Genomic DNA, 14,679 nt, shown 5'->3' on the forward strand with positions numbered 1-14,679 from the left:
AAAGAAAATTTTTGTTAAAGGATGCTATAATCTGCAGTTAGCTATATAGCACGGTTAGGAAAATTTTGTTTTTTAAACCTAAAAAGACTAATAAAGATTTTTATTAAATTATATTTTGAAAAGAAAAAAAAATCTATAATAAATATTCATTAACAATAAATAAATAAAAGGCTAAGGATGAGTGTGGAGAAGTAAAAGTGTAGTTTTTTTTTCATATTTCCAATTCAGTCAGATTCTGACTGAGATTATTATCTTATTTATATATCTAAAACTAGTATAGAGCTGAGGCAATAAGCAATAAAGTATTGAATATAGATCATTAATTAGAAAACAGAGTGCCAAAACGTCGCAGTCCAACTATGGTTGCCATCTACGTTACACTGACAAGAACAACTATTACAAACTTTCTTTTTATAATCATCATAACTCAGTTCCCTAACCTATCTCCCACCCCAAGTACTTCTTTATAGAAAAGTAGTTTAATGAACCGTAACAACCCATTCTTTTTCTTTTTTTCTTTTTTTTTTGAAAACAAATACTACCCCAGATAGCTTCAATTCACCGGTGGCTTGAGTTAAATACTGAGACGTAATCATTTTCTGGTTTATATTTTGTCACTTTGACAAATAACAACTTTGATATAAAGGCACGTCTGATATATAGCTTGATATATCCCAATTACTTGTATCACTAAAAAGTCCCCCAAGGCAAAGGACCCTTCTTCTCTTCTCTCTCTCTCTCTTTCTCTCTCTCTCCTCTCTCCAAATCTCAAGACCCTTTTCATACATCGACTCAACCAATCTGTATATATATATATATATAGTTTTACATCACATCTCTCCTGTTCATTCTTCAGCAACAGTACTTGAGTCATATCAGAAGAACGGTATGTTTTTTTTATCTATGCTCAAATATTTATGTGTATATATAGAACAGGGGTTTTTTTTATTTGATTATGGTTTTCTCTTCCAACTTAGATTTACAGGAAAATCCCAGAAACACATTTGGGATTTTGATTTTGATGGGATCGAACAAGGAAAAGAGTACTGGTAGTACGATTTTAACAAACGACAAGGAACAGATTAGATCATATACAACTCAGAAAGAAGTGGAGAAGATTCTGAAGGTGACCATAGCTTGTTTGGTGTCGTTTCTGGTAAGCTTGGGAGGAGGGCTTATACTAGCTTGGTGGGAATTTGAATATCATCCTGACAATAGACAGCTATGGATGGTGCCGTTTGGACTCATTCTCCTCACTACCCCAGTCATTGTTTGGGTCTCTTTGGTCTTTTCTGATATCTGTGGTCTTCAGAATATTACGAACGACAATATCTCAGGAGGAGCGGCTCAACCTCTTCCTCCACTCGGTGATTCCTCTCGTGACCCTGAAAAATGATCAAGAGAGCCACCACATGATTGTCGTTTATCTTTTCTTGTTTTTGTTGAAGAAGAAGGAAGAGATTTTTGATGTCATGAAATTTTAGGTATATATATTTGAGCTGTATGATTTAGTTCAAGAAGCTGGAGAAAAAAAATGGTATGTGAGTCAATGCCAATATGAGACCATAAGTTGATGATGTATAAAAAAGATTAATTATAGCTACTTCTACTTGTAATGGGCTATAGCTACTATTAATAATGGATATCTTGCTTGTTGATTGTGAAACTAAAAGAATAAAAACTAAGGCCAAGATATACAATAATATATACAAGACTAATGACCCAATAAGTCATTTTCAGAGTTTCTTTTCTTACCAATTTAAAAAGTGAAGAGAAGTAGCTAGGGATCCTAGTGTAGCGGTAAACAAAGGGTAAACAAAGGGACAAATGTACTGAAACTGATACAATATGATATGAAATGCTGCCTTCCCCAGTTCGTGTTGTTCTATATAGACTCGGAAGCCTTCCCCAGTACGTGTCGTTCTATATAGACTCGGATTTGTAGTTATATAATATGCAATACTACGTGGCTTATACTGCTCTGGCAACCAAGCATGAAATCAACGCCTTGCATGTTACATGAGCTTTATATACCATTTTATAATGCAACTTTGTAAAATGGTCTTTTTATTATATGGCGCTGAGAAACTCTAACAGTGTTGAGGGATGTTAGGGGTGTCTAGAATGTTCTTTTGCAAAAAAATTACTATACATGATTTTGCCAAACACCCTTATATCTATATATATATATATGAGCTAGGGATGTTTGCGAACAAGTTGATGTGGTTTTTTGCTAATTTATTGGATCGCACCGCATATGTATTTTGAGCAATTTTCCAAACTGTACTCATCTCGCGTATAGACCTCAAACTGTGGGCAGTTAAATTCTATCGTCAAATATTATAATAAAAATTTGTAACAAAGTTCACAACTAAAGAGTGTTCAACAAACAAACATAAAGTTAACAGAAGTGAGCAAATAAAACTAAACAACTAAGGTTGTGTTTGGAAAAAAAATATTTTCGAATTTTTTAAACACAAAAATAGAAATATTATTATTTTTTTTATTTTTTATTTTTTTAAAAATAAAATATATTTGGTAACTATTTTTTACGTGCATCAACAAAATAAACGTCTCTCCAAGAACTGAGTTCTTTGCCCCAAGAACTTAGCTCTTCCCGAATCCTTAATTCCTTTTAGTCTTGTCCTTTGACATGGTTTCCATTAATTGGAAAGGCTGAGAGTTTTTGGTGTTTTGTCGGTGATTTTTGTCGGTGTGGGTTGCTATGGCTTCTACGTCTGGTTCTGTTACGGATTTGGCAGAGTAATATGCCCAGATTACGTTGGAGGAGGAAGCTTCTACAGGGCTTGTGTACGAGGCGACTACGGAGGAAGATGGAGTTGATACCCAGTGGTGTTTGGTTGGAAGATTCTTGACAGATAGGGTAATCAATTTTGAAATTATGCAACATATGCTTCATCTCTATGGAGGCCGGGAAAAGGGATGTTTGTAAAAGAAATCAGTCACAGCCTCTATTTGTTTCAATTCTATCATGAAGTAGACATCCAACGGGTCATAGATGGCAGTCCTTGGACGTTTAATATGATGCAGTTGGTCTTCGCACGGTTGAAATGAGGGGAAAATCCTAAAGAATTGATCTTGAACAAGTTGGATCTTTGGGTGCAAATCCATGACCTTCAGCCTGGGTTTATGTCTGAACGGGTGGCCAAGGATATTGGCAACGCAATTGGTACATTTCTGGAGTCTGATACATCTAATTTTATAGGAGTTTGGAGAGACTTTTTTCGCATTCGAGTGACCATTGATATAGAGCAGCCTCTCAAACGGAAAATGAATATTACCAAATCGGGATCATCCGAATTTTGGGTTCACTTCAAGTATGAAAGGGTTCCAACCTTTTGTTTCATTTGTGGATTGATAGGGCACTCTGAAAAATTTTGTGACAGGTTGTTTCATCCTCCCACAGAGACTATAGAACGACCCTATGGTGCTTGGATGAGAGCTCCCCCCCGACGGCACAATCACTTCATTGGAGCTAAGTGGTTACGTTCTAGCCACACCTTTTCACCAGATGAAGACAGCAAGATCCCAAGGGTGGAACAAAGAACTCGGCCAATAAATAGAATCACTAGGCCTCGCGATGAAGTTGGTGTATCATTCATGGAAGAGGATGAGGGCGACAGCAGTGGTGGCACAGTGAGAAAGGGAAGGACTCTAACTTCAAGATTAAGGCAGGATTGTAATCCGGTTCACAACCAAGGCAAAGATATTCAGAAGTATAGTTCCCAAATTCATCAGTTATGTGTGACAGAGACTAAACGGAGACGACAGGATGATCAGGGGTGCGACCCAGGGGCAAACACTATGGCAGAATGTGTTAACAGTGACGGAGGATGGGTGATAATCCAATCTGGGGTGGGCCTCGATTTGGGGGCTCGCCTTCAACCATGACTACCTTAAATTGGAACTGTTGTGGGCTTGGGAACCCACGAACTATTCGGTTCCTTAAGGAGATTGTTTCTCAAAAGCGTCCCAAGTTCATTTTTCTTTGTGAAACGTTGTGTTCTAAGGTCAAAATTGAAGGTTTGGCTCGGTTAATGGATTATGGAGGAGCTTTTTGGGTGGAGGCTCAAGGTCGTAGTGGTGGTCTAGCCCTCTTATGGAAACATAAGGACGATTTGTCTATTCTTAGTTTCTCCCAGCATCATATTGATTCCTTGGTTTGCTTACCAGGGTATTGTCCTTATCGTTTAACTGGTTTTTATGGTGAGCCTAATCGTACCAAAAGGCGAGTTACTTGGGACCTTCTTCGTAAGCTTAAAGCAGATCGGAATGAGCCTTGGTGTATTATTGGAGACTTTAACAATGTTCTTAACAGTACTAATAAGCAGGGAGGTAATACTTATCCAAGGTGGTTGATTAGTGGTTTTCAACAAGTGGTTCAAGATTGTGGATTCATCGATTTGGACCTATCTGGTCATCAGTTCACCTGGGAAAGAGGCCGTGGTACGAGTGGTTGGATGGAAGTTTGGCTAAATCGGGCTTTGGTGTCTCAAGATTGGATTGAAGTTTTCTCGGAGGCTAAATTAACGAAATTAGGTGTTTCCTCTTCTGATCATAGCCCGCTGTTTTTGGAGCCTGTTAAGAGGTACACTTCGAGACCTAAGTTCAAATTCAGATTTGAGAATTCTTGGATTTCAGAAGCTATGTGTCGCCATTTAGTCCGGGAGAGTTGGAAGAAAGCTGCCAAGGCTGATATTCATGGTAAGCTGCAACATTGTATCACTGTGTTATCTTCCTGGGGTAGAGAGAATACTGGTTATTTCAAAAGAAAGCTGCAGCAATATCAAATGGAACTTAACAGATATAAACAGAGAAGGGATGGTGCTGGTCTTACTCGGTATAAAGAAGCCTATCAAAAACTATTTTACACTCTTCATCAGCAGGATGTCTACTGGAGACAGCGGGCTAAACAATATTGGCTACAATCAGGGGATCAGAACAATAAATATTTCCATGCTATGGCTAGTTGGAGGCGTCGGAATAATCAGTTGCAGCACTTGAAGAATACTGAGGGGGTTTTGGTGGACTGGGATTCAGGGCTTGACAAATTAATTCTGGATTATTTTGATAACATTTTCAAAGCTTCATATACTGATTAGGGTGACCTTTTGGAGCTTATTCATCCGTGTATAACTGAGGTTCAGAATATGGAGCTTCTTAAAGAGGTTACTAAAGAAGAGGTTAAACAGGTTGTCTTCCAAATGCACCCTGATAAGGCTCTGGGTCCTGATGGTTTTAACCCAGCTTTTTACCAAAATTATTGGAGCATAGTTGGCAATGATGTGGTAGTTGTGGTCCGTGATTTCTTCACTGGCTCCTTCCTTGAATGCCACGAACATCGTCTTAATTCCAAAGAAGAAACAGGTCGAAGTTATGGGTGATCTTTGCCCTATCTCGCTTTGTAATGTCCTTTATAAAGTCATTTCAAGGTGATGGCCAACAGACTTAAACCTTTATTGTCCATTGTGATTTCTGATAATCAAAGTGCATTTATCTCTAACAGGTTAATCACTGACAATATTTTAATTTCTTTCGAGGTTCTCCATTATTTGAAGCGAAAATCTCAAGGAAAAGATGGGTATATGGCTATCAAGTTGGACATGAGTAAAGCTTATGAGCGAGTGGAGTGGTCTTACTTGGAAGCTATGATGACTAGACTGGGTTTCAGCTCCCGTTGGATTCAGATGATTATGCAATGCATCTACTCTGTTCAGTACACGGTGGTTACGGGGGATAAAGAGTTGGGGCCTATCTTTCCATCTCGGGGTCTTAGGCAAGGGGACCCCATTTCACCTTACCTATTTCTCATTTGTGCTGAGGGTCTTTCGAAGCTTATCACTCATTTTGGCACTCGAGGATGGCTTCATGGTTGTCGTGTGGCGCGGGGGGCTCCTGTGGTTTCTCACTTACTTTTTGTCGATGATAGTTACTTGTACTGTCGTGCATTGGAAGAAGAAGCGACCAAAGTTAACCTTCTGCTTAAGTGGTTTGAAAAGGGCTCAGGTCAACAAGTTAATCTTGCTAAATCTTCTGTTTTTTTCAGTACAAACACTTCTGCTGAGTCTAAAATGAAGATTTGCCAAAAGTTGGATATTTTGGAGGCGGGTTCGGGTAACTTTTACTTGGGCCTTCCTAACATGCTGGGCAGAAACAAAACGACAATGTTGGGCTTCTTAAAGGAGAGAATTCGCAATAGGATTGCAGGATGGGAAGGAATGTTATTGTCTCGTGCAGGCAAGGAAATACTTATCAAATCTGTGGCCCAAGCTTTGCCCTCCTATGCCATGAATGTTTTCCTTTTTCCTCTAGAGCTTTGTCATGACATTGAGATTATGATGTCTCATTTTTGGTGGTCTAACTCATCTACGAAGCGAAAAGACATTCATTGGATGTGTTGGAATAGGCTTACTCAGCCTCAAATAGCTGGTGGTATGGGTTTTCGTAGCATCCGAGATTTTAATCTTGCCCTCTTGAGTAAGCAAGGTTGGAGATTTCTCAGGAATCCTGACAATTTGGTGAGTAAGATTTTTAAGGCCAAATACTTTCCTAACTGCTCATTTTTGGAAGCTGGTTTAGGGAGGAACCCGAGCTTTGTTTGGAGGAGTATCGTTGCAGCTCAAGATTTGGTGCGTCAGGGAGCTCGGAAAAGGATTGGGTCGGGTTGCCAAGTGTCTATCAAGCATGATCCTTGGCTTCCGGATGATCAAAATCCTTTTGTTTCTTCTAATCACCCTGCTCTTGAAGATAAACCAGTCTCTAGCTTGTTGATGGAAGGTGCGAAGGCTTGGGATGAGGATGTTCTTTCTTATTTGTTTAATGACAGGGATAGGGAGCTATTTGCTAATATTCCTTTGAGTGTGAACTTTGAGCAGGATACTTGGAATTGGGCCAAAGAAACTAATGGTCAGTTTACCGTTAAGAGTGCCTACAACTGTCTAAAGTGCTTGAATGGTCAATGGTGTACAGACACCAGTTCTGGTTTCTGGCACAAGTTATGGCAGCTAAAGATTCCTCCTAAAGTACTGTTAACCGAGATTTTCGGTAACTCTATTAATAAATGTTGTTTAAGGGTAATTGTAGTGAAAGCAGAAGATTAACACAGGGTTTTTACGTGGTTGGGGCGTTAACTAGCCTTAGTCCACGAGTCTATATTATTAGAGCTTGAAAAACCTTTTACAATGGCGTTTTTCTCTGTATTTTGACAAAGTTACTGTCTCTTAGTTGAAGGGAGATCCCCCCCACAGTGTCCTATAGCCTGTATTTATAGGCTTATGGGAACACCGGGTTTGGGCCGGGTATGACCCGGGCCCATCAGAGATATGGATATTCTTGGCCTTTCTAGTGGGAGCCCAATACAAAAGATACAACATACATGAATTCCAGACCAACTAGGGCCCAATAAGTTGACTCAAGAGCTATATCTTGCCCGACAAAATGGTGCTTTTGGTCTGGACACTTCGAGTTACGAGGCAGATTCAGGAGACAAGACCAGTCAGAGTACTTGGCAGCGCAGACCTGAAACAACGGCGTGGAATCCCAAGGTGGCCTTTTCTGCAGGTGAAAAGTGGGGACAACGCCCACGCGGAGGGGGGCGGCTTCAGGATCCTGGACGCCTGACCCCTCCAACCGGGGATGAGGTGATCTGGGTTCGTTTACCTTTGTCCCTCTTCATTTACCACAGGCCCGGACCGTACTAGGATCCGGGACCAGGGCGCGTCTGTCGCGGGGGGTTTGAATGATTTGCACATCACCCGGAGGACCGTCCTGGAGGACAGAACCCGGAGGTCCATGCCGGACCCCTCAAATGGGCCCAGACATGCACCCCCGGCCCATACCCCTCTCGGACATTCCCGTACCAAGAGGCCTTGGGCCGGGCCCGTATGCTTACACAGCCCCTGACAATGGACCTGGACGAAGGTCCCGAATCCACGCAGGAAATGGGGATAACATTTACCCCCCAAGCCTTCGCCTAGGCCTGCCAGGAGGAGGGTTGCATCGTTCCCAGGGCGCTCGCATGGTTGCCTTCCCAATTCCTGCCCGGGATCGAGGGTCCGTGACAACGGGCCGTGGTACAGGCTGTATGCCCGGCCCGGACCGTTTACCAATATCCGGGGACGTTTACCTTTGTCCCGCTTCATGGCATGGATACACGTGTCACCAGGCGATTCCTGCACAGGCCTTGAAAGGTCGCCTAGCCCTCCCAAGGGTCGCTAGGCCTAGGCTAGTGTGACAGCGCACGTCACGAAGCGTCTCATCCGCACGGGGGTCCATCATTAATGTCCCTGGGATGAGGTGGACCGTAGGATGGGGCGACCTTTGGCATCCGCCCCTTCTGGGCCGTTAGATCTGAGATGGCGAGGATCCAACTTGAAAGGACTCATAAATGTCCCTGCACGACTCCTGACCATCCGATGAAGAGATGCTTGTCCGTTGGATCGGATGCCAGGACTTGGGGCCATTATAAATACCCCACGAAAGCCAATTTGGCACTTTTAAACCTTCGAACCAGTTTAAGAACCGATAAGCTTTGCTCGAGCCTCGCATGTCCGACATCGCCGACGGCATATGTCACCATTTGTTGACTCTGCGCCGCCGCCTGTTCCCCAGAACCCCAACTTCTACGCTTCTACCTGAAGACGCGTCTCGGGCCTATCCTGTCGACAAACTGCTAGACCGGCTACACCACTTCAAGAACGAGGTTCTGCCGTCCTTACAGTCGGACCGCCACCATCTTCTACGGCCGACAACTCACAGTAAGTCCTCCTGACTCTCTTGACGACTTTGTGAACTTATGATGTTCTTTTAATGCGTGCGTTTAGGCCTTATATTTAGGAGTTGTTAGGAAGGCCGCCCGGTTCGGGTTGCTCTGTATCCAAATGCTTCCCAGACAGAGGGTGGGTCTTAGTAGTTTCCTTCTTTCCCGATCAGGGTCCTGTGGCTCTTTCACAACCGCATGGCCAGGATCGAGGAGCGGGCGCATACGTCCGTGGAAGGATTCGGGGCCTGGAGCGCCGGTCACATCAGCGCGGGAGCTACGCTCCTGCTTCACGACTATTTCGTGTGGTTCTTGACGTACGTGGGAATTGCGCCATTCTAGCTTCTGCCTCAAGCGTACCGGCTACTTGCTGGATGGCGGGTGTTTTGCATCGCGAAGAAGGTCGCGAAGCCCACCCTTGCGGAGATCTTGTACTTCTACAAGCTAGAGCCGTAGGTCAACGTCAAGGACAAGACCCTAGACGGCTTTTATAGACTGAAGCCGCGGGGTGGCTACCCCGCTCCTACCAGCTCCTGGAGGCATCCCCTGGACATCAGGCATTACTGGTTCCTGACGTCCGGGTTCCTCGTGGACAAGAACCCCACACTGCTGCTGGACTTCCAGCAAGTGGGTAAGTATTTTTTTGGTTCTCTCCTTTATTCCTTATCCTTTTTAGTCGTCTCTTATCATATCTTCCGGGTGGCAGGGCCTTTCGCTCAAACCCCCCTTACCGAGTTCATCATGGAAAGGAGGAGGTTTTATTCCGAGTTGAGCGCGGAGGATCTAGACGTGGGTGGCTACGTCACAAACGACAATCTCCGACTGGTCGGGATGCTCGCGGCCACCCAGACCATTGTTATCCCGAACCTTCAGGGCATACCCTGTGAGAAGAACGTCGACGTCCGGGAGCAGTTGGCCCTGGATCACATTGCCAGTGTGGAAAGAGCGGCGCGAGCCGACGCAGCCCAGCGCAAGAAGGACCAGGCCCCGACAGAGGCGGCCACCTCAGAGGAGTTGGAGGAGCTCTTCGAAGATGCCCTACCAAACATTGGGACTCCCGGGGCTAGCGTATCGGGGCAAGGTAACTCCCCTTTAATCTTAACTTATGCTCCCCGAGTCGGGGACTTAGCTAGGGATAGGCTAGTACCCCCGGGCCCCGCGTCCGGGGCCGATGGGGAGATGAGACCTTCGCTTCCCGTCCCCGTAGGCTCGGAGGTCCTCATGTTCTTATCCGGGTTCCTCCAGTACGGGGGCTTCCTGAACCCGGACGACATAGGGGATCGGGTTCATTCATTTGCTTTAGAGGAATTGAGTCACGCCCGGGGCATAGATGAGGGTTCGTCCCGGGTCATTTCTAACTTTGATTTGCGTGTTTGTCTAATTGGTTCATCGCCCTAACTCCCTTTTTGTACTTTTGCAGGGGATTCCGATATGTCAACCCCCGCAAGCGAAATGAGGCGGCTCATCAAGGACAGGGCGGCCAAGAAGGCAGCTAGGAAGAACAATGAGGTGACGGGCCCGGAGCCCCACATTACCAAGGAAATGTCCGGGACGAAGCTCTGTCCCAGTGAAGGAGTCCTGGCCACGGTCCCCCTCCAGGCCGTGGAGCCTACTGCAATCTCCGCCTCCGCCCAGCCCCCCGTGATTGACTTGGAGGCGGGCGCGGCGGTCAGCCGGAGTTCGGGGAAAAAGGGCCCGGATACTGGCGCCGTAGAGGGCAACACCGGGATGAGGCCCCGGACGAGGCGAGTTGGCTCGGCTGAAGAGTCACATGGTGAGAGTCGGCTAGCCGCGAAGGAAATCCCTGCACTGCCTATTCTCCCCATATGCCCGACTCTTCTCGAGGAGGGGGAGTCAGCCTTGCGGGATGAGCAGTCCCGGCTGATCAACCAGACCTGGGAAAATGGTCGGTGCTGGAGGGACGAAACTTACAAGGCCCTGACGATCCGTCGTCAGATTGAGTTCGCGGAGCGTCCTGCCGAGTTCAGCGCTCCTCAGCCGATCGTGGATCGGCCAGCTGCCGAAGCGGGCTTCCGCCCTAAACTCGGCCAGGACACGGCCCCCTTGGCGACTGACCTGCTAGATCAGGTTGGGAACACCATGTCCAACCTCCAGCTCAAGAGGTACGCCACGATAGGCAACCCGGACGTACTGTTCATCTCCCAGGCTCTTCGCCACCAGGCCACCGCGGTAACTTTTACTTTTCTTACATCCCTTCTCTTATTTGTTGATGAGGATTTTATTTTCTAACTTTTCTTTACTCCAGGTTGACCTGTTGTCCCATCGGAGTGCCGATCTGGTGGCCGAGCTGGCCATAAAGATGGAGACGGCCAAGCTGGAGTTGGAGGCGGCCGTGAATCAGAGGGAGGCCGCCAAGGAGACTCTTGGCTGGGAGGTGGCCCGCGCCCAAACAGAGCACGAGGAGCTCGACCGCGCCAAGGCCGGGTTGGAAGAGGAGTTGTCCCGGAAATCAAAGGAGGCCGATGAACGGGCGACACTTTTGGAGACGGCCGCGGCTCAGTCCGTCTTGGATAAGGCGGAGATCCAGGCCTTGAAGGTCCGAGTCTGCAAACTGGGAGACTCCCTCCTTCAGGAGAAGGCGGCGCACGAAACAACCCGCCGCGAAAAGGAGGAGGCCGAGGGCCTGCTGGATGTCACTTTTGACGAGGCCATCTACATGGCCTAGTGCAAGGACAAGAGTATGAACCTCCTTGTCTTCCCTGATCCGGAGTCGAAGTGGGCCAAATTCGAGGCCAAGGAGAAGAAGGACGCGGATCTCCGGGCGGATGAGTTATAGGCCCGAACCCCGGCCTTGTAATTTTATTAGTGTTTTTGGCTTGTAATTGAATTTAAAACACTGCTACCTTCTCTGGTTTTTATGTAGGCTTCCTTTCGTTGTTCCGAGTAGAAATTTCATTCTGTTGTCGCGATTAATTGATTGTGAGGGTTTAGTTCCGGTTTCAACGGCCTGGACTAGATCCAACGACTTACCGAGTTTCCAATCCTGGCACCAAGTCCAGGGTCATCGGGGCTTAGTTTAACTTGGAGCTTCGATCTCCTTTTATCAGTTTGAGGCCATGGCTTTGCCCTGGGGCAAACTGGATGCTTCTATCTCCCGGACATCAATTGTCCAAAATGGACGAGCCTTGGGCTCGGTCCTTTATATTTTATAACCCCGGACATCATTCGTCTGGGACGGGACCGGTCTTGGGCTCGGTCCTCTTTGTTTTATACCCCCGGACGTCGTTCGTCCGGGGTGGGACCGGCCTCGGGCTCGTTCCCCTTTATTTTATACCCCCGGACATCGTTCGTCCGGGGTGGGACCGGCCTTGGGCTCGGTCCTCTTTATTTTATACCCCCGGACACCGTTCGTCCGGGGTGGGACCGACCTTGGGCTCGGTCCTCTTTATTTTATACCCCCGGACATCGTTCGTCCGGGGGTGGGACCGGCCTTGGGCTCGGTCCTTTATTTTATACCCCCGGACATCGTTCGTCCGGGGGTGGGACCAGCCTTGGGCCGGTCCTCTTTATTTTATACCCCCGGACATCGTTTGTCCGGGGTGGGACCGGCCTTGGGCTCGGTCCTCTTTATTTTATACCCCCGGACATCGTTCGTCCGGGGGCGGGACCAGCCTTGCGCTCGGTCCTTTATTTTATACCCCCGGACATCGTTCGTCCGGGGATGGGACCGGCCTTGGGCTCGGCCCTCTTTATTTTATACCCTCGAACATCATTCGTCCGGGGTGGGACCGGCCTTAGGCTCGGTCCTTTATTTTATACCCCCGGACATCGTTCGTCCGGGGGTGGGACCGGCCTTAGGCTCGGTCCTCTTTATTTTATACCCTCGAACATCGTTCGTCTGGGGTGGGACCGGCCTTGGGCTCGGTCCTCTTTATTTTATACCCCCGGACATCGTTCGTCCGGGGTGGGACCGGTCTTGGGCTCGGTCCTCTTTATTTTATACTCCCGGACATCGTTTGTCCGGGGTGGGACCGGCCTTGGGCTCGGTCCTTTATTTTATACCCCCGGACATCATTCGTCCGGGGGCGGGACCGGCCTTGGGCTCGGTCCTTTATTTTATACCCCCGGACATCGTTCGTCCGGGGGCGGGACCGGCCTTGGGCTCGGTCCTTTATTTTATACCCCCGGACATCGTTCGTCCGGGGGTGGGACCGGCCTTGGGCTCGGTCCTCTTTATTTTATACCCTCGGACATCGTTCGTCCGGGGTGGGACCGGCCTTGGGCTCGGTCCTCTTTATTTTATACCTCCGGACATCGTTCGTCCGGGGTGGGACCGGCCTTGGGCTCGGTCCTCTTTATTTTATACCCCCGGACATCGTTCGTCCGGGGTGGGATCGGCCTTGGGCTCGGTCCTCTTTATTTTATACCCCCAGACATCGTTTGTCCGGGGTGGGACCGGCCTTGGGCTCGCGTCGCCCGGACCTTGGTGGTCCGAGCCGAGACTAGCCTAAGCCTGCGCCCCGCCAGGTGTTTGCTTATACCCGGGATACCCCCCGCAAGTGAGCGGAGACGGGTCTGGGGTCACTTGAGAAGGATTAGCATGGTTTCACAATATTTCTCTATGACGTTTTGCACACGCCATTTTCATTGTTTGAAAAAGGTTCGCCCTGAGGCATACATTGTTTACAACGAAAATGTTAAACTGGGAAATGCTCTCTGACTATTGATAGTATTTACGGAGATGCTCCGCATTCCAGGCTCGCGGGACTTCCGAGCCATCGAGCCGCTTTAAGCGGTATGTTCCAAGGCACACCTCGTGTTGGATCTTATATGGCCCCTCCCAATTTGGGCCCAGAACCCCCACTCCCGGATCTTGAGTAGCAGGGAAGACTCTTCGCAAGACCAAGTCGCCGGTTCCAAACTTACGACTCTTGACTTTGGAGTTGAAGTGTCGCGTGATCTTTCCTTGGTACATCTTCAGCTGCACCTGCGACTCTTCCCGGATCTCTTCGATGAGATCTAGTGATTCTTGGAGTAAGGCGTGGTTCTGGGCGGGATCATACGTGTCACGTCGGTGGGACGGGACAGTCGTTTCGATTGGGATGATGGCTTCGCATCCATAGACCATAGAGTAGGGGGTGTGTCCGGTTGACATCCTCTCGGTCGTCCGGTAAGCCCATAGTACGCGGGGCAGTTTCTCAGGCCATTTGCTCTTACAGGCCTGGAGTTTTTTCTTCAACGTCCCCTTTAGGATTTTGTTCACGGCTTCTGCCTGCCCGTTTGCCTGGGGCCTGGCAACCGTGGAGAAGCTCTTCACTATACCGTGCCTTTCGCAAAAATCTGTGAAGTGGGGCGCTGTCGAACTGCTTCCCGTTGTCGGACACGATTTTGTAGGGGAGGCCATACCGACACACTATGTTATTGATGACGAAGTCTAAGGCCTTTTTGGAAGTGATTGTGCTCATGGGCTCCGCCTCAACCCACTTCGTGTAGTAGTCCACGGCCACGATGGCATACTTTACCCCTCCTCTCCCAGTCAGGAGAGATCCGACGAGATCGATCCCCCACACTGCGAAGGGCCAGGGGCTGTTCATCAAGGTTATCTCTGTCGGGGGGGCCCGTGGGACTTTCGCGTACCTCTGGCACTGTTCGCACTTACGAACGTAGTCAATACAGTCTTTCTTCATAGTTGGCCAGAAATACCCTTGGCGCAGGATCTTCTTGGATAGGTTGGGCCCGGCAGTGTGATCTCCGCAAAAACCTTCGTGCACTTCATGCATGATGGCGCTCAGCTCAGTCCCGAACACACACCTGAGGTAAGGCATGGACAAACCCCGACGATAGAGTTTTCCGTCCATCATGACATATCGGTGGACTTGGTATTGGAGTTTCCTTGCTGCAGCCCGGTCGCTTGGAACTTCCCCGACAGACAGGTAGCG

General features: G+C 47.8%; 2 protein-coding genes across 3 annotated transcripts; both read left to right on the forward strand.

Annotated features, from left to right (window-relative positions):
* Positions 1-333: 333 nt before the first annotated feature.
* LOC133797433 (uncharacterized) lies at positions 334-5,841 on the forward strand. Of its 2 annotated transcripts, none has more exons than XM_062235328.1 (2): positions 334-886; positions 986-5,841. In XM_062235328.1, the coding sequence occupies exon 2, from the start codon at positions 3,855-3,857 to the stop codon at positions 5,121-5,123; it is 1,269 nt and encodes a 422-aa protein (XP_062091312.1). In that variant the 5' UTR covers positions 334-886; positions 986-3,854; the 3' UTR covers positions 5,124-5,841. The 2 variants fall into 2 exon arrangements, with proteins under 2 accessions (XP_062091312.1, XP_062091311.1); XM_062235327.1 differs by having other exon boundaries at positions 340-886; positions 978-5,841.
* Positions 5,172-7,121, forward strand: LOC133795483 (uncharacterized). The gene is made up of 2 exons (XM_062232932.1): positions 5,172-5,401; positions 5,528-7,121. The coding sequence occupies exons 1-2, from the start codon at positions 5,172-5,174 to the stop codon at positions 7,119-7,121; spliced, it is 1,824 nt and encodes a 607-aa protein (XP_062088916.1).
* The last annotated feature ends 7,558 nt before the right edge of the window (positions 7,122-14,679 follow it).

Source organism: Humulus lupulus, chromosome 8 (assembly GCF_963169125.1).
Source record: "Humulus lupulus chromosome 8, drHumLupu1.1, whole genome shotgun sequence".
NCBI classification, from domain to species: domain Eukaryota; kingdom Viridiplantae; phylum Streptophyta; class Magnoliopsida; order Rosales; family Cannabaceae; genus Humulus; species Humulus lupulus.